This window comes from Sesamum indicum, linkage group LG1 (genome assembly GCF_026168435.1).
Source record: "Sesamum indicum cultivar Baizhima isolate 11 linkage group LG1, ASM2616843v1, whole genome shotgun sequence".
Lineage (NCBI taxonomy): Eukaryota > Viridiplantae > Streptophyta > Magnoliopsida > Lamiales > Pedaliaceae > Sesamum > Sesamum indicum.
In genome coordinates, this window is record NC_142657.1 from 20847299 (window position 1) to 20871069 (window position 23771).

General features: G+C 35.9%; 4 protein-coding genes and 1 long non-coding RNA gene across 8 annotated transcripts; 2 read left to right on the forward strand and 3 right to left on the reverse strand.

Annotated features, from left to right (window-relative positions):
• Positions 1 to 632: 632 nt before the first annotated feature.
• Positions 633 to 4313, reverse strand: LOC105169439 (uncharacterized). Its single transcript, XM_011089832.3, has 3 exons — positions 3865 to 4313; positions 1880 to 2191; positions 633 to 1009 (listed from the first exon to the last, which is right to left on the reverse strand). The coding sequence occupies exons 1-3, from the start codon at positions 4020 to 4022 to the stop codon at positions 940 to 942; spliced, it is 540 nt and encodes a 179-aa protein (XP_011088134.1). The 5' UTR covers positions 4023 to 4313; the 3' UTR covers positions 633 to 939.
• An 802-nt stretch (positions 4314 to 5115) lies between these two features.
• On the reverse strand, positions 5116 to 9382 carry LOC105169450 (putative glycerol-3-phosphate dehydrogenase [NAD(+)] 1, cytosolic). Its single transcript, XM_011089841.3, has 5 exons — positions 8022 to 9382; positions 6731 to 6952; positions 5807 to 6054; positions 5478 to 5617; positions 5116 to 5384 (listed from the first exon to the last, which is right to left on the reverse strand). Exons 1-5 carry the CDS (start codon positions 8689 to 8691, stop codon positions 5264 to 5266), a joined length of 1401 nt encoding a protein of 466 aa, XP_011088143.1. The 5' UTR covers positions 8692 to 9382; the 3' UTR covers positions 5116 to 5263.
• A 2218-nt stretch (positions 9383 to 11600) lies between these two features.
• Positions 11601 to 12411, forward strand: LOC105169458 (uncharacterized). Its single transcript, XM_011089851.3, has one exon. It carries the CDS (start codon positions 11616 to 11618, stop codon positions 12231 to 12233), a length of 618 nt encoding a protein of 205 aa, XP_011088153.1. The 5' UTR covers positions 11601 to 11615; the 3' UTR covers positions 12234 to 12411.
• A 2672-nt stretch (positions 12412 to 15083) lies between these two features.
• Positions 15084 to 21233, forward strand: LOC148789519 (uncharacterized). 3 transcript variants are annotated; one of them, XR_016066839.1, is made up of 5 exons: positions 15084 to 15594; positions 15693 to 15984; positions 18293 to 18676; positions 18938 to 19979; positions 20225 to 21233. It is a non-coding gene; the product is annotated as an uncharacterized LOC148789519 (long non-coding RNA). The 3 variants fall into 3 exon arrangements; XR_016066828.1 differs by having other exon boundaries at positions 15096 to 15984; XR_016066848.1 differs by having other exon boundaries at positions 15098 to 15984; positions 18576 to 18676; positions 20225 to 21232.
• LOC105169465 (cytokinin dehydrogenase 6) lies at positions 17193 to 19595 on the reverse strand. 2 transcript variants are annotated; one of them, XM_011089855.3, is made up of 5 exons: positions 18989 to 19595; positions 18593 to 18720; positions 18242 to 18502; positions 17866 to 18128; positions 17193 to 17769 (listed from the first exon to the last, which is right to left on the reverse strand). In XM_011089855.3, the coding sequence occupies exons 1-5, from the start codon at positions 19593 to 19595 to the stop codon at positions 17448 to 17450; spliced, it is 1581 nt and encodes a 526-aa protein (XP_011088157.1). In that variant the 3' UTR covers positions 17193 to 17447. The 2 variants fall into 2 exon arrangements, with proteins under 2 accessions (XP_011088157.1, XP_020553574.1); XM_020697915.2 differs by having other exon boundaries at positions 17193 to 17790.
• Positions 21234 to 23771: the final 2538 nt, after the last annotated feature.

A 23771-nucleotide genomic window follows, 5' to 3' on the forward strand; every position in this document is an offset into this window, starting at 1 on the left:
CACTATCAAGATACATTACGCCAACACTTCTACCAAGATGTATCTATTATTTTATAAAAAATAAACAACATTCGTATATTTGAATCTAATCTCAAACTATCAAAATAATTTACCGTATTTTTGCTAATAACTTTGAAGTTTAGTGTTTTTTTTTTCCTTCATATTGTCATAAAAACAGTCAATTTTATAATTTATGAGATTCAAAAAACTGAGAATGACATCAAATTCGCATTGACGAGGTGGTGCTGGTACTGGTAGGGCTGCGGTGACCATAGGCGATAAAAATCTGAAGCAGGCTTCAGATCCATGTGAGAGGCTGTCTGCTAATTGGCACATTATGCTACTTAGTCTACAGAGGTAAGCAATAAGCTCTCACTTATGTCCTTACACATATTCTGACTTCAGATTATTGTTCTGTTAGCCAAAAGATGCAACTTTCTAGTCCAAACATGTGGATGATAAAAGAAAACAAGATGTATAATCTGATGGGCATATGATACCAAGAATGATATGGTGTTAAAGCACACCCGATTACGTGCTGTTGGGATATGACACCGAGAATATTATACGGATTCAAACATTTGGTTCATAGTACACAAAGTAAAAACAAAAAGAACTCACTCTGTAACACATAATCGAAATAACATGGCCCCCACATCTATTAGCATCAAAGTATTCACTAGGAAGGTAAACAAGAGAAATTAAGGCTCATTGAATTGTTGGCCAAAAAACTGAGATTCCTGACTGATGTTGCGCATGATTTGATATCAAAGTGCAGAAAAAGGACGTACATACATTTCCATTCTACACAGGCAAAAAACTGAATGTTGAATACCATTTATCGATCCCCTTGAACCTGAACCTTAGGCTAGAGTGAACAGCTGGCAGAGTAACTTGCTAGCAATTTCTATGGGCAACTTCATCAGCAACTTGCATTACCTATTCGGTTGAAGAATTGGTTTGCTTTTTCACAAAGAGTTTGCTTATGTCTTCCGTAACAATATTGCTCCTGCAAAATATTTTATGTTCAATCAGCCGATATTTAGTTATGGATGCCCAGGAGTTGACCAACAATAAAATGTGAGAAAATGATAAACACTTCACCTGGGATATTCGCAGGTTACTAAGGAGTATTTCCTTCAGCTGTCTCATGCACTAAAATATAGAAAAGAACTACTACCAAAAGCAGAATGCTAATGCTCACAGGTCAATAAATACTAACCATGGTGAGGAAGAAAAATATTCAACATCTTGATTGCAACTTAAAATAAAACTAACAAACATTTTATCCACAAGAAAATGAGATACCAAAGAAGTTCAGGCATTCAAAACTCATGATAAAATTTAGAAAGAAAAATCTTTAAACTGCATAACCAAAGAAATTATACTATTGTGTATATATCAAATGGGTGACTGTGAATATCTATAAGCAGCCCTGTCCAGGACACTAGCTTCCAGGCTTGTTTTCAAACTTGCAAACCGTCCTCCAACCAAATGACAGTTCACTAACAAAAAGCAGAAATAAAATATACAACTGCAACTCAAAGTTCTCTCAGAATCTCAGATTTTAGTGAAAATACCTAAAGAAGGATTAGTGAACTCAAACGACCCATACAGAAAAAAATATAGTGACTGATCAACCAGATTAAAAAGCTTGCTATCTATAGCACGAGTACGAATTGAAGTTAACAGGTCTACTGATACACTTTGCTTGATTCAACAAAAGAAGCAAAAATGCGCCTCTTATGCACATTAAGAGCATACTGAAAAGATTACAGTAGAGGAAACAAGTTGCATCAGATGATTATACAAGTACAATTCGCTAAGCCATATGAAGGTGGAAGACCTTTGGCAATAATAAAAAGTATGATAAACTAACCTTCCAGCTAGCTGAGGTGGGAGCAAACGACCATCTACAGTATCTGGAACATTTTTCGAATGAGGTAAGGTCCCTTTTGGAACTTTACTACGAGGGTAGGTAGAAGATGGTCCATTTAAGTCTCTCTTTCGTGCTGCGCTTTCTGCCATAGCAGCTGCAACTCGGGATGAGTGGTCTGAAGCATTCAGTAGATTAGACGACACAACTGGTGAATTCAAGAGGAAAGATGCATCAGGAAGTTTCAGCTCAGAGGACTGATTGGAGACTATGTCTGTTCGTTTACTTGAGGTTGGCTGCAAATTTGTAGAATTCCTAAAGAGTAAAGTCATAAATAAATAAATAAATAGGAGAATTTTCATTGGAGAACAACAAAAGTGAATCATGCTGCATATTCTATTTCACCACACAACCAAGCCAAAGAATCAGGAATAAGAAAGAGAAAATTGAAACCCCAGCAATCAACAATATGCAAAAGATGTATTTACAAACTCAACAGACATCTACAATAATGCTTTCCAGTGATTCACTATGACTTTTCAATTATGATTCACGAAAACAGGGAATTCAGCATTGAAAATAGCAATACATCAACGATATAGCAGTTGTTAGTTTCTTTACATTTTGTCAGACTATGAAAATTCTTGATGACCATATGCAATACCATCACACACACTGTGAAAAGAATGAATTGAGGATAAAGAAAGGACAAAAGTTCATCAATAAAGAAATTAAAGAAAAAAAGGGAAAGACCTGAGGGAGAATCTGGATATGAACATAAAAATCATGCCATTTTGTTTCTTTTCTTATTGTGACAAACCACAGCTTTGCTTGATCATAAAGTGCTTAGAACAAGTGCAACTTATTAGGTGCAGCTATACCACTTCAGATGCTCCATAACCAGAACTTGGCTCAAACATCTTATCCCAAAGGTGGACCATTTTGACCTCTATTTCCAGACATTATGGACCACTGAGCGCCAAAACAATTATTCCAGGAAGACATGGAACATGGTCAAATTTTCTATGTTTCCTCCCATTAGTGATAAACTTAAGTCACCAACAGAAAATAAAGAAAGAACACGATACTGTTGCATATTTATAGATGCTTGTGAACAAACGACTAAGAATTAGTTATTCATGTTATGTTGTCAGCTTGTCCACCTGAGAACTTAATGACAACCCCACTCAGTTACCAAAGAGGCAGCAGTCAAAAACTTACATTAACATATTTGTTATGAAATTGACAAAATTAGTGCAAACAGCTTGGCTTATTTCAAATGCGTTGACATTACATGCTTAATAAGATAGGACTTTTCACAAATGTTAAGAAGTATTGACTGCTGGTGTATTCTAGTCTTTGATATCATGTAAGATATAGAGCAGCCAAGTTGAAGACAATCTTGAGCTAACAATGATTATTTGCAATCACAAGGAATTTTCAGTGAGTGCAAGTTGCTTTACTGACCCTCATTAACTGTAAACAACAGTGTCATGTGACTCAATGCTCTTTGCATTTCTGACATTTTCTTTCTCTCTTTTTTGTCTCAACCAATATATCTAAGATCCAAGACGAACTAAACTGCGTCTTTTCCCTTTGGTTCAGACAGGCAAAGCAATATCCCTACAAATGGTGTTTCAATTAAGAACTCCCCCACCATTTCTGAAAATTTCATGCAAATTGCTCATTTTTTTAAAAGATATCCCCTTTATCAAGAAAAGAGCTGCAACAGAACTATCCAAACACCATACTCCCAAAAAAAAAACCGGAACAATAACTAGAGAGCCAACCAGAAGAATCAAACTTACTATGTCATAAATACATGGAATAATCATCATTAATTCTTCTTCCAAACATAAACCCCCATCCTTCTAACACATACTGACATGAAACCCCTATAAATTTAACTTCAGACATACACAAGCAGAAGTAACAAAATTCCGAAAAGAAGAAAAGGGAAAAAGCAAAACGAAGTCTTCGTGAATCACCTGCTGCGCGCGCGAACTGGGTCTTCGTGGTCCGGCGCAGGAACCCCAGAACGGTGTCGTTCTTCTGGGTTTTCTTTCACCTGCTCATTTTCCTGCTCCCGAGCAGGGGATTGTGGCTCGTCTTCATCTGAAGAAGCTGCGTAATCCACCAGCGACATAGCCGGACGATGAATTCGTGTCTCCTCTGATCCTCGCAAGAGTTGTCTCCGCTTCTTGCGTTGCTTGTGTAATGAGTTGAGTACTCCACTGCTCCAATCCTATGAATGAGATTTCTTCCTTTAACTATTTTTCCCCCTTTGTTATATTTGTCTTCATTTCTTTTCCTTCATCATTTTCCAAACATTGTTGCAATTTGCACTCATTTCCAACCTGACCCCAATCCAACCTACTTTGATCTCCATGTTCGTCTCATTACGTTTATATTGAGTCATCCTATCATACCATTTCTACAAGCGGTCGTGATGATGGAATGATGGTGAATGGTAAATTATAAAATAAATCTAGTTAATAAATTTATAATGATCAAATTAAATTATAATACATTTTTTGTTATGATGCGTGATATATAATAAGTTTCTGATATACGGATGATAATTGATCCAATCATCATTTAATTATATTTGATCATTCAAATAGGTATGTCTAAATCACTTGAGCGAAACAACGCGTCTATTTAGATAAAATATTATGTATTTTGAATGAAATGATGTATATATTCTAATAAAAAGTTGAAGATCGGCTTTTTTAGTTGAACATATTCATTCAATGATATATTTCTAACTTCCGTAAATAAACCATCTCATTTCATTTAATTCAATCGACTTGGAAAGCATTTTAAATAATGTCAAATTATTAGCAATAAGGGCATTTGTGTTCCAAAAATTGTGTGGTTTACCATTTTTCAAAGTTTTTGGCAGTACTACTTTGAGATTATAAGTTGTTGTATTTTCGAAAATAAATTGACATTTTTGTTAGCACCAGAGTGGACGATAATTATTTAAAAAATAAAGAGTCAAACTTTTATCTTAACTTCATAATACAGAGCTCTCAGGTATCATTAACTTCTCACAACAGAATACATTCAAACTTTATATAAAACAAATTCATTAAGATATCTTCTTACTGCGTTTAATACTTTTGAATTTTAACTCGCACGAGCTTGTGTGGTTGTTCTGACAAGTAGTCAAACCTACTTGAGACGTAAATAGAGACCGGGGGGGGGGGGGGGGGGATAAAATGAACTGAAGAACATCCCGAGAACAATCCCATATTTCACTTAATCTTAATCTCTCACAAACCAACCATGTCCCTAAAGTATTCAACACATTAAAACTTGCTACTACCTCAATCCATGAGCTTTTTCCAAGAACAGGAAGGCGGGGTACTTCTCCCATCAGTATTATTTTATAAGTAGAGAAGGTCTATAGATGGCATGCCTTTGAGCAATCTCGATGCGTTCTCGAGGATCGTTCATCGTTTCGTCTCTCAAGGCTTGAAGAATCCCCTTGCACGACAGCTCCCTAAGAATTCATTTACACAGTAACTCTTAGGCTACATTGCTGATTGATTGACTTCAAACATTCACTAGGCTGATTTATTAACACTCCACGTACCTCATTATCAGTATTTTGTACAATGTCTGCAGGATTGGACATAGCTCGACAGGTGCAATGCGATTGCTTTCATTAGGATGCAGGATATTTAGACAAGACTGACTAAGCAGCTCATAGAAAGCTTTTACAGCAGAAACGCCCTGCAATCAGACAGCATGTCGAGAGGCAATTTGAGTGAGATGGATGTATACTACGAGTAGGCAGAAAAAGGAAGAGCACGTTCCGTAATCAGAACATTTTATTCACCAGAAAACTAATGAACTCAAGTTCCAAACTTCAAGATACAAATGCACATCATAATCACTATTTCAAGAACTTGAAAAGCATACCTGAATCATTCCCTTGCCTTTGATGCTGTCTCCCATATCAAGGTTTATTTCCCCTTTAGCCAACTTCTGACCATACCATGCATTTCGGCCTTTCAACAAGGTGACATAAGTGTCAGCCAAGAGAGGACCTGCAAGCCTCTCAGGTTCCTCGGCCAAAAGATGGGTGATAAAGATCATCTCCGATGTACAGTGAGCAAAGTATACAGACTTGCTTGTCGCGCTCTCATTAGTTAGAGCTGCAACCATCCCTGTCCAAACCAAATGACAACATTAAACCGTGGTCCAATGAGCTAATCCAGGTGAAACTTAGCTTAAGAAGACAACCATTGATTCTTGATTTCAAGATAGAACGTTTAGCCATTAGTCTATATTAATTTTTGGTGCCATGCAGATGTTTCTATATATATGACGTCGTCATGCTTCACATGGAAACTGATTTGAAGAGAACTCCAGAAGGGAGTCCATTCCACTATCCTTATAATATAAAAATCATGGTCCTCATTCTTATGATTTCTCTTTTTCTTTCTTTTTTTTTTCTTTTCCAGTCATTCCAGAAACTGTCTTAATTTATCATCTTTAGAGGCGCTGAGAATATATGCTCAAAAGCATGAGCTTGGTCTCCAAACAAAAGACTCTATGATACACATTAGTATGCGTATTCCAACAATTTCTCTTTTTGGGCATCTTTCAGATAGTATTGTGCCTGCTGAAACAAAGAAGTGATTTTCTGAGATGATTGAAAAAGTAGATTAAGCTGTGCGGAGTTGTCAAGATGAGATCATGATGAAGAAAAGCTTCCTCTGGAAAGAAGTTCATGATATGAACAATAATGAATTTATTTTGCATTCAGGCCATACAAGAATACAATATCTGTTTGTCCACAATTTCCGCCTTTTATTGAGAATATGTGTAAAGGAATCTTACCAGCACCAATTGCATATACATTTTTCAGACCCCCCATAACTTCATGCGTAACAAGGTCTCCATTATCCCAAACAATAAAATGTGGCTGTCGCAGAAACTTTGCCAAAGATTTCCTCCATTTCTCAGCTCCACAAATCCGAGCATTAGCATATTCTTTGTTGTAAATTTCTGATGCAATATTAGGTCCTCCAAGATAGAGTATGTTTTCCATTGGAACTCCAGCTGAAAACATGGAGGCATACATGAGAAATGGAAAAGCAACATTAAACCAAGATTGCATAAATTCACCACATGATAAAGAGAGAAGGATCCTTATCAGTTGTCATAACGATCTAAGACAGGATAAAAGCAATATGTGCCAAATAGTACTTTCAAGGAAATGTGAGTGAGAACTTTTTCCCACTCCACACCCAAGGAGTACAAATATTTTCTCTATTCACACACTAAATTTCTCAGATCATATGCAAAAATTAGTGTTCAATCAATCAGGATTATGTTGTCAACTTGCTAGCATCTATCATACACAACAAAATCTGATGGGCAGCCCAAACAGTAAAATAATTGATTAATAGATAGAATAGAATACCAATATAACACTCTGAAGCAACAAACATATTTTAGCACCGGTGCAGCTCCAGAAAATTGTCAAACTTAGAGAGCAAAGTATGTAGAATGCTGGTTGCTCAATATTGTCGTATGCCTTTTAAATTCTTCTCATATACATTACTTGATTAATTTACCTAACAGATATGCAGGTCGTACTTCAAATAGAAAGCAATGAACAGAGTTACGTCCTATATTACTGCTAATGTCCACTAGAGTACAGAATACCTGTTTGTTTTCTATTTGGAACGATTGTGCTTGAAACTAATCTTGTTAGCCACAGAAGGTAGACTAATAAAAGCGTTGCACTGAGTAAGATGCCTGTTCGAGTAGTATCTTTGTAATGGGCTAAACTGGACCAAGGTTAAGTTGCTACTGATTACTGGCCACGGTAGAGGCTAATGTGATTCACTATTTGTAACAGATAGGCCTTTTTGAAATATGGATGATGACACTCATCTCTAGATAAGGGGAGAAGGATGGAAGCATTCTAGCTAAAACAAGAAATAAAATCCTAGACTTATAGGACGCTTTAAAATCAAGCTGATGCCACAGGTAACTAAGAAAGTAGTTTATAGCTGCCCATACAAGCAAATATTGCACGCCAGAAATCCAATCAGAGAAGACTATTTGGCTCATCAGCAAAACTATCATTTTACAATGTGAACAGGGCAAGAAGTAACCTTACTTGCTCGATTGATCATCTGAGTGGGAGTAACTATGCGGGGTTCAGGCTCTAATTCAGCCTCTATTCCTTTTGCCAAAGAAATGATGACTGGTATGGAAATCCTTTCTTTCCAATACCTACTAATTTCCTGAAACACTTCCCTAGTTTCAGTTGATGGCAATCCATTGACAACAATATCAGCATCCCACACAGCCTCTTGCAAGTTAGTCACAACCTTTAAAGGGCAAAGTGGGGTGTCAATCATATTCAAGCAAAAACCATCTTTCAGAATCTCATCTGCATAAAGAATGCGATCGCCTAGTCTTCCCTCAACATACTTCAAATAAGCACATCGCCTAATCAATCTCCTCAACACATCTTCTCTCGAATTGATGACCTCGAATAAATGCTCTGCTGTGGCTCTATCAACAGATCTCCCAGCTCTCCTCCATATCCTGATCTGAACCTTATCGCGAAAAGTCCCATATGCATCTTGCAGCATCGCAAGAAACACACTACCCCATGCCCCTGCACCAACACCAACGATCCTCAATGGATCCCCATCTGATTTCCCAAATAATTGGCGAAGTTCATCAACCTTGTCTTCTGATGAACCATTTACACTTGGAATTGACCCATTCATATGCACATTACCATCAGTAACCCCAGCAGCAGTTCCAGTTGCCCCCATTTCCTATCAAGCAACCTCCAACTTCAACTATAACAATTCAACACAATAAACAATGCCCTACAACAATCTTAAAGTACCCTTTTTGTTACAAGATTCAGTACAAAAAATACGGCAGCAAATCAAAGCAAGCAGAATTTCAATTGAATACTCCACAGGGTTTTGCTGTATGCAACCCTTTTATAGGATAAATCGAAAATCAACAATATGAAAACTCAGCAGAAAGAACACACGACTTTGAGGGTGGGTTTTACACCAAAAACATAACAGCTAGCTCCAACCAGATAATTCAGCACCGCATTGACCGTCCAAGAACCGACTTCCCAACTCTAGAAGTCTAAAACCAAGAAATCCAGAAAACAGTGCATTTCAGACATGGGTTTTCCCTCGCATGAGTTCAGATTACTTCACCATCTCAGAGAGAGGACATCGAAATGTAGCCGACTTTGACAAATCCGTCAAAGAAAGAGAGAGCTTTGGGAAACCAACCCCACCTAGAAAAAGGGTCAGCTTGTAACGAAAACGTGAGAAAAAGAGAAAAGGGCTGACAATCAATCCGTGTTGTCTTGTAGTTGTGAACAAGGGCTGATGTTTGTTGTTTCTTGAGACGGTTCATTTCGTCTAAGAAAAAAAGTTGTTCACGCGTTTATCTATTGTGAATTGTGATGAAATGGATGAATGAATGGGGAAAGCAAGAAATGGGAATTCTTGAAACGTGTGCAGCCAAAATATTTGTGATAGGATCAAATTATGTCAACGATGTAATATCCGAGGTTCGAGCCAGACAATTCAACGATTTGGATATAATACTTTTTTTATGAAATTTTTCTTATTTTATGCGTGAGTGTAAAAATCTTAAATTTAAATAATTGTAACTTATTAAACTAAATAATATTATAAGAGTTTATTTTGTTCAAATTAAATTTATTTCGAGTGTAAATAGTATTATTTGACCTTTTCAAAAAAATAAGTGTGGAATTTATAAAAAAGTATTGATAAAAAAGAAGATAATAGTATAGTACTGGAGAGACAAAATATATGAGAAAATAAAAAAATAGTTATAACAAGACTATAATATTAAATTCACCACTTTACAATTATATACCATAATAACAAAATTCTTAAATCTTAATCCTCCAATCAAAAAACATTGAGCCCTCATTTATATTCAATTATCGGGCTAGAAACCAACAGTTATGAAGCCCACATTTTTTTCTGTTATGGTTTCAAGCTATGCCAACAAAAATAAATAAATAAATAAAAATCTCCCGCCTCTGTTGTGTTGGGAATAAAACTGGTTTATATATATATATATATATATATTTTAGCCACAAATTTTATAATAGTCTAGTTGTTGGCCTTAGCCCTGAATTCCATTATGTCCAATTGAAGTAACATACGAAAGCGATATAAGAAAAATAATGGAAGACGGTCAAACAACACTTTGGTGTTGATGGAAAAATACATACAAACTCATGTATGGCAAATTGTGTTATTCGAAGTGAAGCCCAAGGACACATTTGTCTTAGGACATTACACATATATCTAACATATGACACACTCAATAAAACTAACCTATCACCATTTAATTTATTAATAAAACCAATAAAGTAAACAAAATTTTACTAAATCATATCTGAACACATCACATTTTTTTTTATCATATTTTAATCTATCACCCATAATCACATTGTTGAATGTAAATAAAACTTAAAAATTGTTAATTGAAACCGTTAGACGAGAAACATATGAGCTTTGGCAAGTCGTCGGCATGGTGTGATTCTTTATTTCATAAATAAAATCTTATTTATATTGTACTTATTCCTAAATTCCCATCCTGAGATTATTATGCAATTTAACACCATCAATCCCTGTAATGATTTTGATGGGAAAAACCTCAATTTTCAAGCAAAATATCATAAATACCCTTAATGAAGGGCATTTCAGTCATTTGGGAGCTTAAGATACGCGCCTCATCAGAAGCAGGTCGCATAAACCCATTTTCACTATGGAAGACCTGACTCAGGGAGGGCCATCTGATCGAAAACGCCCATCAACCTGATGAAGACACGTTGCCCAAGCAACAGTATCTACTTGGGCCTATAAATACCCGGCGCATTATTTATGGAGGAAACTGATATTAGCTATTTTTGATCTATTTTCTCCAGTTCGCATATTTTACTCGAACCACTCTAACTTAAGCGTTGGAGGATCGTTGTCGGGGGCGCTTCCGATGAGCCTCAGGTTCGTGTTTTATCCCCAGGACTCAAACACTCGATCTTACGAGAGTGCATGGCCGTGATCGATCCAACCAGTCAAGGTTGCATATTTCGAGCAAGATCAAACTTATTTAGAATTATCATTAATATTGTCACAAACAAAATAAAAATCCATAATTAATGATGTTATCCCTGAATCCCAGTATGCCATTACACCTGATAAACTACTTCTTATCGTTGATAATATGATTGTGATTTATAAGACTAATTATTTTTTAAAGCATAAATGGTGGGGTAAAATGGACCCACCCATTTTAAACTCGACATGAGTAAAGCATAGGATAAGGTGGGGTGATGTTTCTTGATATGCTTTTATTATAATTACAATTTTATAATAGGAATTTATTTACTTTTTATATGAAGGCGTCTATTTGTCTTCTTCAAATTGAAAATAGAAGATGATGCTAACACTAAAATTAATTGAAAAATAAAATCTTTAGATATAAAATAAATTTATATTATTTATTAAGAAGAAATTTCTGAGGTAATAATCATAATTTATAAATTATAGATTGTTTGAAATGCATTTAATTATACTTATTTTTTTTCAAAAATATTTATTATTATTTTACATTATATATTATTTAATATAATAAAAAAATTAAATTTATGCACGCAGAATCTAATTTAACGTGTTCCTATAATACTATGCGGCAGGAGAAAAGAGGATGTAAGTCGCAAAACCCTAATCCCCAAACCCCACCAACAATGGCGGACGTCAAAGCAGTCGACGAAGGTAGTCAATTCCCTGAAAAACGCAAGCTCGATCTCCCAAATCCGGTCAACAATGCTCTAGAAGAGGAGAAGATTGACGCCGATTCCAACAAGAGGCAGAAAATAGAAATCCCGTCCGGAATTGCGGCGGAGTCGGAAGGACGTCTAAACAACAGCGCGGCTGCGGAAGAAGAAGATGGGGAAGAAGATGAAGATGAAGAAGACTACAATGCTGAGCAGGACGAAGATGGAGATGAGGAAACCGAAAATGTGGATAGAAAGGGGAAAGGGATAATGACAGACCCCAAAGGAAAAGGGAAGATGGTTGAGGAATCTGAGGATGATGATTCAGAAGGCGATGATGATGATGATGACGACTCGAGTGATGATTCTGACAGTGATTTCTCCGATGGACTTGATGAAAGTGATATGGAGGATGATCCCCTCGCTGAAGTTGATTTGGGCAACATTTTGCCCTCCAGGACTAGGCAGAAACATGTGCAGCCTGGCGTCCGAATTATCAGTGATCCCGAAAAGGGTAACGATGCTTAATTGTAAACTTCTTGAGGTTAGGTGAAACATTTAGCGGAAACTGTGTAGCTTTAATTTTGACTTGGTACTACTATATGAATTTCATTAAGTTTGGCCAAGGAAACCCGTGTTGTAGTTTTGTAATGCAGTGAGATATTTTTTTGATCAGTTAATGGGATTTCCCTTTTATTGTGACTGAGATATGGTGATCATGGGATAATATGATTTCCTAGGTGATATTGCTTCGTACTAAAAGAAAATTGCTCCTTTCTTTATGCCATGGTGATTTCTATGTTTGAAATTAGATGTGGGGCTCTTTGTTTCATCCGTTCATTAATCAAAGAAGAGGATTGAAGTTGTGGACAATTCATCTGACTGCAGTAAACTGGTGAAAGAGAAAGATTTATGCACTTGGATAATGTAAGTTGAACTGGAGAATTCATCAGTCATGAATATTAAGGAACTCCATGTTCTGGTTCATTTGTCAAAGTGGTCAATCCCAAATTGAGGAGCTACACTGTCCAGATTCTTAGAAATGCGGTTCTAGAAGCCATTTGGATGCCAAACAATAGAATCTGTTGGGGCCTTTTCAAAATGTGTCCAGTTAGGGGCACTGATCAATGAACTCATACATAAACTGATATCCAGTCTTGATGGAGTAGTTTGCTTTTTCGCTGGAAAGGAAAGCTGTTATTGCAATTCATCTTTATTATGTAAGTGTGCTGAAATCTGGTGATGCGGAATAAATGTTCCATTTTTTGTTTGTAGAAATTTCTGTTCTTGTTTGATGCCATGGTTGCCCATGCTAGGATTTGAAGCCACTTTATCTTACAATCTGAAATTGAAACATTTTATTCTTATAATTAATTGCAACAGATCTTTCTGTGTTTACTCAAAGAGAAGTTAAAACTGAAATTCTAAACATACAGAACTAATTGAACACATGAACATGTACTTTATCATTGTTAAAACTTACAATTGAACAAAATCAAGGTTACCTCTCTTTGAATGCTATATTATATGTAAATGTAGAGCTGGCCCACATTTAAGTTTTTTGAAAGTTGATTTTCCTAAATGCAGATGGTAATTCTTGTGTAATTTGTCAATGATAAAGTGTATTATTTTCCGGCACACCTGACTTACATTAAAACAGTACTTAATTGAATTTGAAAGACTAATATGCATACAAGGAACTTAGGAATTTGTCTTGGCATGTTCAGGACAATGCAGGGAGAAGTGACCAACGAGGACAAAATAACTAATGTTTAGTTTGGCTCATTGGTTTCGATGTGTATTTTGTATCTGCAACTAACATAACACATAATTGTTTCCTGACTTTGTCCAGCCATGTGTTTGTGATCAGTCTTTAATTATCAGTTTGAAGAGAGTATACAACCAACTCTAGTAAGTATATGACAACCTCAAGCGAATTTGAGCAAACTGTGAATTTAAGTTACCACTGGTTGGAAACTACTGACAGTGATTCAATTTTAAAAACTCAACTACATAATTAATTAAGTTAAGCTTTATTTCCCTACACCACACAGACTTATATGCACATGGTGGCTGATCCTTTCAGTAAATCTTATTTGTTACTCCATTTGTCTTATAAAGGACGGCTCAGTTGACTTTCTTTTGGAAGTAAGCAAAGTCAACTTCGTGCCTCTTTCTTCTGAAATTGCTATTCATTTATATATGATGAAAGCAAATCATTAATGTGTAACTTATATCTGTCAAAGCAGTTCCATCTGAAAAAGCAAACAAGATTCTTCGAACCTTAACTTAATAAAATAAATTTTAAAATACAATGGTGGATTGAAAGAGAGAAAAAATCACGATTTCTATTCTATCTATATATAAACTTCTTTCCCTATGTAAGATATTGCATCATGTCTATAATCTTTTAGGTTGACATCTTAGAAGTATTAAATTAAATCAAAGGGCAAAATAAGGTAAAGCAGTAAATGTCCTCCTTTTCAGAGTACAAGATGACCATCTTAGGACAATAAAAATAGAATTGTGGACATCCTTTTTATGGAGGGGACTAGGGAGGGAGTATTTTGAACAATGCAGGGGTAATTACTAGGTAGCAGATAAAAAAATTAATGGCCTTTTCCTTTTTATGGTTATAAAATCTTACACCTATCCTCCCTAGCAAACTGAGTTTGTCTGTGTTCCTTTATGAAATTCATCAATGCAAATGGAATTAGCTTTGTTGGAATGTGAATTCATTTTAAACTGTTACTTCAGTTTCCAGTGGCCGTCTTTAACTTCTGCACTTGTTAGTTCAATACATGTTCAAGTTGATTTCTGTTGGATTCTAAGCATGAGCTTGGGATATTTGTTTTTTGAGGTAGAAGATGCTACACAAAGATTTAGATTACCATTGGTTTGGGAAGTGACAGTGCTGTTTAATTATTTATGCACGACAGAGTTGCTAGATGAACTTCATACTTCATAGGAAAGTCGTCAGGGGAATGGGGGGGGGGGGGTTTGTGGTGAGAGTGAGAACAAACATGGCGGAGGCATTTTCCCTCTTTGAAGATGTTGATATCCTTTATTCCTCTTTTGGGTGGTTACTGGTCATATTGCACGATGTGCATTTATTAGACATTACTGCAATATTTCATGTCATACGCTAGGGTTGATGTTGATAACATCCTATTTATTTCCATTTTTAGCCTGGATTAGGCTGCCAATAATGCTAATTCTGCTTGAGCCGTTCTTGCATCTTTTGGTTATTTGTCTCTTGTTTTTAACCTATATGCTTCTTTACTTTTATCATATTGAAATTAAATAGGGATATTCAAGTCCACACATAAAGTGAAAGAAACTTGAGTCATTCACACTTTTATAATATTATAGATTATAGATTTTGGATCTGAAAACTTTCTTCCTTTGTCACAGTTTACCATGGATGTCCTAATTCTTGGCTGTCGACAGCGTTGAAAATAGTGGATCTAGAAGTAGACAATAGAGTTGTAATTTGGATTATAAGGACATATTTAATGATAGAGACATATAACTTAAAAAACACATAAATATTTGTTAACCTCTCCCAAATCTTAGGATGCAATAAGAATAGATAGATTTGTCTAGCTTTATCAGTATTATCAAATTTTGCAACTGTCTAATCAAATACTGACAAAGTTATAGTAATTTCACAATGAAAAAGTGATGTGAGTGTGACACACTGGAACCAATTGGATCTGCAGTTCATGCAACTAACAGAAAATGAGTACTTCTGTGATCTTTTGCTACTCTCGCTGCTCATAGTCAGTTAAGAAGTGTTAGAATCTTCTTGACGTGGAACTTCTGCTCAGGAGCTTTGGGCCCTTTGGTTCCAAGGAAAGTGCTTGAGTTAAGTTACTTTTCTTTTTGTGTATGTATTCTTCCTTAGAAACTTCTTTGAACTGTGATTTATAACTTAATCATGTGTACAGAATTGATGAAATGGTTCTGCTCTTCTTATCGTGTCAGAACTGCTTTCCCTTATTGGTTTTCTACACAAGATCCTGCTGTGCCACTGTCATCATAAAGTGAATCCGAAATACGATATTCTGGAAAAACAAGCAACCACTGAATACTTTACTGTTGAGCATCTATATACTTTCAATTTAGCAATGATTAAAGACTTTGAATTCATATGGTTTTGAGAGTTTTTTGACTTTTTCTTTGGTGTCCATATCGTCGACATTGTTTTGATACTGTCACCACAGAAGCAACAACAGATAGAGATGCTCTACTGGAAGACAAGAATCCTACATTAAAGGTAAGAGTATATTTTTGTGACTTATCTTCTGGTATGCAGTTCATCCTTCCTTATATCATGCAACAGTATAAAGCACATGAATTCTGCATTATGTTAACTTTTACGTTGCATTTTCTATTATATTCTCTAACATACTGTAGGTTCTGGCAGATTCTGTTTAAATAGTCCAGAAGGTTTTATGATAAGTTTAACTTACATCTTCATAAATTGCTGAGTTATATGTTTTCCTGTTACTTTGAGAAGGATCAAGATATTGCACAAGGAACTTTTGTCGCCAATGCTATGTTGGTTCCTGGATTTAGCGCTCACTTCAAAGTTCCATGTGCAATATCTTGATCCTTCTCAGTTTCCTCTTTATTTCCTCACAAAACTCCAAGATCTAAACATTGTGTAAAATTCCAATGTGAATTTGCTTGATGAGGTTTTGATCAACGTTTGATTGGAATCACTTAAAAACTGGGCGGGTAACGATGGTCAAAATTATAGGGTGTTTTTGTTAGATCTTTTGGAATCATAAAGCTTGATTTTGGAATTTCTTTCTCATCAAGTATTTGCTGAGGCACCATGGATAAACAGAAGCATCTGTTTTTGGCTATTTGCACAAGCTCACCATGCTATTTTAGAAATTGCAAGTTTTTAGGCACTTTGTTTTGTGTTATTAAATTTTCAAAACTCAACTTGAAAGCTGAAACCTATTAAATTGGTCACTAGAGCGAGGAAGTGACAATGTAATTGGATTATTTGATTGACTCAACAAGGAGATTCTGAAGAAGGTGCAAAATTACAATTAAAAAATCAAGCCTATGACAATTTTTTTCAGACATCGAGCTTATGGACCTTCTTGTAATTGCAGCAATCAGTGCTTGCTGCATGGTATTGTACTCATTCTTTAAGTAAATGAAGCATAAAAAGAAATTGTGTATCTCCTTATAAACACATTATGCTGTACGAGAAATATGCTGACTCCTGTTCTCTTGTTTTGCCGTGCCCTTGTTTATAATCATTTTTCATTTTAAAGAAAGAAAATAAATCAATCCAATTTACTTTGGCCCTTGTAATTTTTCCTTCCTTTTAAAAATTGAGACTATTCAGGATCTCTGTTTTAGGAGTTCTTGGACTAACTGGCTCTGCGATCCAGTTCAACTATTAACTTTTATATTTTAAATTTAAAAATGAAGCCCTATGATAATGTTTAATGTAAATGTGCATTACTAATTAATATATTTTTGTGTTCAATAGAATTTTACCCTGTAGCTGAGCCTCCTCTTCATACTTACAGTTTGAGAAGGTGCAAAAAAATATTGAACCTCTAATATTATATCAATATACAATAATTCCAACTCAGCTTGTATCCTAAATTAGATAACCCTTAGGCCTGCACAATATGTTGCTGACAGTTCCTCTTAGCCTTTGAGCTGCCTTGAGATTCAATTGTCGTTCCCCTTTTATACCAAAGTTGTCTGTCATAAAACGGATATAGCCTTTTGGAAAATCCTCTGCCCTGGAGCAAGTATTGCTAGAGGGTCATAAGCTGATTTCCTCTGTACGAGGACTTCCCACCGTGGACCATAGTGAGATCGCCACTCTTCCTGTGTGGTATAATACGGCAGATATTGCTTTACTCCTAAGTGGGCCGCCTCACAAAAATTTAAAATTCTTTTATTTATACTTAGTAAATGTTGTAAGCCATTGTTTTCCGTGGACGAGGGAACTGCATGTGGAAGAAATGCCACCAGGTAGAAAATGTCTTCCTCTGGTGTTACAAATGAAGTTCTGTTATCCCACCTGAAAATATTATGAAAATTACTGAATTAATGGAATGAATTAAGAGAGCTCTAGACATTGATTCATGAATGAATGAGTTCCGTTAATAGGACTTACTTTGATTTATTCACTGGGTAGACAAGTACCGGGCCATTATTTGTGTCTGTTAGAATGCTGCCAAAAACACCTTCAGCAAAGCTGTGTATTTTGCTTCTTGGAACAAGTAGATTGAGCCATGGGTGTGGAAGTTCCCAAAGTCCTTTTGACCGTAGTTTTAGTTCTGCAGCATGGACCCTGTCCAAGAATTCCACGTATGAAACTTCTGTAACAAAGAGTGTTGAGGGGATGTAGCTTAATTGAGATAATAAGGACTTAATTTCCTGCATAGATAAAAAAAAATTGGATATTAGCAGAAATTTTTGGGTATGTCTCTGATCCATTCTATATTTACCTCTGAGGTAATAATGAATAATTGGTCCATCATATGCCTCACCTTATTTATTTTAGTAGCCTCATCGGGGTTAAAATTTTTTGTCAACTCCAGGCAAAATAGTGTCCTTCCATCTGATACAAATTGACTGGCTTGCTCTGGGTCTTCTGGGTTGAAGGATGCTCTCCAGTTGTTGATGAGACCTGTCTTGTTTACTATCACCAGACCTTCTATGTAATCAAAGGTGTTCTCTGCAGATATTAAATGCTCTTGGTCTCTCGCAAAAGTGGAGAAATCTGAATAAAGCACTCTGATCCACTTTACCTGTGAACAGTTTAAATGGAAGCTTATCAAGCTGTTTCAGCTATTCTGAAGGGTTGCAGTTATCTTTTGACAGGATTAGAGAATCTTTACCATCTTTGGTGCTGGTTCTAAAGAGATTCTTGCTCGAGTTATTATACCAAACTGGCCAAGTCCACCCAGGACAGCGTGAAAGAGGTCAGCATTCTTCTCCTCTGAACATACTACCACTTCTCCTTTTCCTGCATCAAGCTTATTGATTTTAGAGTGATGATATTCAGTAATTACATAAACTTAAGAGGTGTCTGTATGTTATGTTTGATCTTTCATGAAAACATGGGCCTTTACAAAAAAGCTGGGCATTGCTGGTGTTGTTTCCATAGTACAAAAATCAAACATGAAAACAAACTCAGTTCTGTGATTGCTGATTCTTTTGAGTACTGATCTCTCTTGACTTAGGCTCTGTATTAGCTTCATTATCATGTTGAGTTCAGCTTTTATTGTACAAACCTGTGACAACTTCAAGCTGGTGGACATTACTGATTTGGGGGCCATGTCGGAATGCCTGCCCGCTAATTCCAGCATTGGACAAAGTACCACCAACAGTTAGGTGTAAGTAATCTGTCCAAGATTTGGGCGCCAAACCATATTTCAAGCACTCATGCAAGATATTGATCCACAGCTCTCCAGCTGGGACATCCACATAAGGGAATTTCCCCCTGTGGACCTGCATTTCTTGGCCGCTGAGTGATTCCATGTTGATTACAATTCCTTGTGGTGCTTGTGCTTGTCCTTGGAGCGAGTGCCCATGGCCTCTCGCTGCAACAGTTAGCCCTGAAGCAGGACCCATTTGCCACACATGCTTTATAGTTGCGGCAATGTCAGATACTTTTTTTGGATGTAGAACTGCCGAAGGTAGGAAATGAAACTGGTTCCCGAAATCTGTTGCAGCAAATTCATTTCCATCAAAACTAAATTGCCCCTGAACATGGAGTGCTTTCAATGAGGACACAACACTAGAGGAACAGAGGCAAAGTCTGATAGCCATGCAGCATACTAACAAAATCGTCGAGAGAATACTTTTGGGCTTGACAAAGGACATGGATGGCCGTCTCATGTTTCTTTGCTTCTAGAAGTAGAAAGGAAGAAACAGAGAGAATGTTTTTCTAATACTTGCTGTTTTTTCAAGTAAAAGCAAAAGTTGAGATGTGGAATAATAGCCAAGGGAGAAGAGTTGGGGGGGAGAATTTAAAGAGAGAGGCTTGGGACTTGGGTTGCAGAGTCAACCTACCTTCAGTATTAAGAATCCGTATGAAGACTGCCTACTTGGATGGATAGTTCTTAAGATTTTCTTTTTAGTTCTTTTTGAGGTCTTTCCTTTGCAAGGGAAAACAATCACTATTGCCAAGTTGGAGGAACAAAAAAGTCGCAAGAAAGAAAAGATCTTCAGAGATCTTCCTGCTTTTTCATACAGTTGCCACCACATTTTCACCTTTTCAAGGTTGTCTTTAATCCTTCTTCATTTACCATGTTAAGGATGATCTTGCCATTTATGGAATATATATGTATAGTTTTTTAAGGTTGTAATCCTCTATTTTTTATGGCTCACAGTAATTCAGACCTGATGACTTGGACATGATGATTTTTATTCCTTTGAATACCGTTCTTCATCTAAAAGCAAACATCGCATATCTGAATTGCAGATTGCGTGAGAGGGACTGACGGATCTTCCTTGTATTGTTTCAGCAGGCATGGCTCACCAATAGGTCCATACGACACGTGAAGTCGAAAGAAATGCGCGTTTCGTATCTTTATTGTGTTGGGACCTCCTTGCCTAATGCCATGGCAGCGCAGCCTATGAAAGTTGAAGGGTAAGGTCAGCTCTCCTCCAAAGTCTGCTCTTTGCCTAAATGCTGACATAGTTTTGAGGCCTTTGTTCCCAACATATGGACCATCAGAATATGATTCTTTTTCTTCGCTTTAGACCGCAAACTAACACGTTTCAACTCACTCACCACTTGTACTTTGTTGAGGTTTATCATCTTCAACTGTTGTTTTCTCCATCCTAAATGCCTTAACTTAAACAGTTAAACCTCTCTTTTCAAACATGCCTAATGATGATGACCAACAATTTCTTACCTTTATTTTTGTTTGCATGTGATTACTATTTGCTCTTCTTTTTCCCACCACTGTAGAAAGAAAGAAATTAATCTATCTTGTGAATTTGGGTCAGTACTTGAGGTAGATTCAGTCTGTGATGGGGTGGGATTGTTGCAGAGATATTATTCTGTCCTTGAAAGCACAAAACAAGACTGGTCCCAAAGGGTCAAGCAACAAATCAGTATTATTCCATGAAACAGAGAGCTGGGAGCAGAGTGATACTGATTCTGCCAATTGCCCATTCCATCTTTCAAATTAATTAAGCACAATCTTTTCACTTACTTAGTGTGCAAATACTTTATTCCTTGTAGATGACAAAATACCCATTACCCAAATCTTTCAGCAGTCATACCCCAAGTTTGTCTCCCACCTTCTGTTTGCGTATGGGGATACACTTATCATTCTCAACTTATATAATTTTCAACTAATAATACTCTGTTTGTTTCTGTCTGTGGATCTGTAACCATCACTCTTTCTCTTCAAATCATAATACCACGCAACATCTGTCCATTTTTCGTAGTATTTTCTCGAAATCTTGGATTTTTTTTTTTATTTTTTGATCAAACTTATGTGGGCTATCTACCTTTCGGTTTATATTCTCACAAAAAAAAAAGAAGAAAAGAATTATTGTGGGGTGGGGTGGGGGTAGGGTATTATCTTCTTGGTGGAATAAGTAATTGGGAACTAGGAGTGAGTTTCTTGTGTCCTCTAGTGGAGTTCAGGTGGAAAGTTTAGGAGAAGACTAGGATTGCAGTTAATTGATGCTATTATCTCCTCTCTTTTTTTTTTCCTCTTGTCACTCAAAAAGTGGGGGTGAAAAAATAATTTTATCCTAAAAAAAAAAACAAATCTATTTATGATCCCCAACCCCTTCATTTTTTCAAACCATTTTGCCCAAATGGGACCACAAATTGTAAAAAAGCAAAGCTACTCTACTAGACAACAAAGCATGGTAACCTCAAAACACAATCCCCATCAATGTCTCAATCAAGATTCCAAGATTATAATATTTGCAAGTGCAATTATTTGGGTTAGATTTTGCACTCATTTTCCTCCGATTATGGGCTATAATAATTTTAAGCACAAGAACTAGTAAACCCAGTCACGGTAACGTTGAAAACTCACAACTTCTTCATCTCATAGAGGGTTTTCAACTCCAACTTCATGTATGTAAGTTTCTTTTTACTTTTATAATAGTCTCAACATGTGTTGTTTATTGTCCGTTATTGACAAAATTTCAATGTATTTTTGAATTTATTAATGTACTAAATCGATTTTTAATGAATGATATAAATACATGTTTACATGTGCGTGTGTGTGAAAGGGTAAATTAAATCGACATCCCGTAAGGATTATGTCTGATTACACAAATATTTTTCACTTTTTGTAGAATTATAAATACACCCCTGAAGTTGTAATTGTAATTTACATCCACACTCCCGTCAAGCATAAAAATTTTAATTAAATCGACACTTTTTTAAAGGCTGAATTTGTAATTTTACAAAGATAGAAGTGTTTTTATAATTAAATTTAATTTTAGAAATGTCAATGTAATTTATAATAAAAAAAGAAATAAAGAGTAAAAACTAGGGATTTGATTTGTGGGTAATAACCTAATCTTTGTTTTGATTACATGCTTTCTAGAAGGAGACCGACCATTATTAAACAAATCAAGAAAAGCTTCATTACCACCTTGTACAGGACTCTCTTAATCTTACCCAATTTCTTTAATCTAAAGTTTGATCACTCACACAACACGTATGGCCATCCTTTCCCCCTTTTATGTGTCCAAAATCAAACGCGCACCATGGGGCGCACGAATATGATTGGTGGTTTGAAGATCGCGGACGGACCAATCCTATTGCGGCAAGTGGGGTTGGTGCCACTAAGCCGGCCGCGACGGCCTGGACCGCCACATCATCATGCCATGGCGACAAGAGGTCGTGCGTATCGACGGGTTGTTAGGGCACATACTGATTTCTAGATTAAATCAAAACCTAAGAGGATTAGAAGAAGTAATCCTGCTTTTCTTATCATGTCCCCCCTTTCCACTTTCGTCCCACTCAAATCAGTGTCTTCGTGTCATGTTTTTACCGCATCGATCGAGAAATTATTATTCTGTTCTGAAGTTGGTGTGTAATGTACATGCGTATTTGATACACGCTCGTTTGTATTAATTTTTCTTTTTTAAGAAAAAAGAAAAATCTTTATAATTTATTGTGGTTGATGGATCTGATCTGATGTCTGTGTGTGTGTGTGTGGGAATCTGAAGTAATGTTGTACCTAGTAAGGGGTGGCATTGGCATATGCACATGTCCAGATTTTTGCAGTTGTTGATTGACAAGTTGGATATTTGGCTGTTTGCACTGACAACTGACAAAAGGAATTATGACATGGATTTTGATTGTTTGTTTTAACATTAAACTACCAATTCATAACCTTTTAATCTCCAATTTGTTTTTATTTTCATACCATAATGAGATCAATTTTTCTTTGATTAGCGCAAGATTAAGGCGATTAATTATGGCTCAGATCGAATAACTCACCGAGAATTCTTTTTTTTTTTTTTTGAGAAAATCGATAAAATTATGCTGAAATTCAAGAATTGTATAAAGTTTCGTATATAATTTTCTACCTTTCTATTGAATGTTTTCTTTTAAATTTTGAAAAAGAATTCAGACATTATGGCTTGAATTTTTGGAAACATTATTTACAAAAGGTTAATTTGAAGAGAATATATATATGTGTGGCCACACAATATTGTTGTCCCAAATGGTCCAAATTAGAAAAACTAAATACATATAATGTTTTTCACATGCAAACTATTACAACGTAAGGACCGATCACTTTCAGTCATATTCATATTTAATAAAAAAGAATATATTAAAATATAATTTCGTTCATTGAAACGATATAATTTTATATTTTATTTATTATTTTATTTCCGACAGAAAATCAATGTTCGGACATAACCTTGCAAATTATGTAAAGTTTTGAACTATTACGTACAGCTACCGATGATTTAGTTATGACCATCAACAACACAAACACACATATAACTGTTATATGTATAATTTACTTAGAAAAGTTAGAAGAAATAAATAAAATCATTCAAAAATAAAATTGATATATA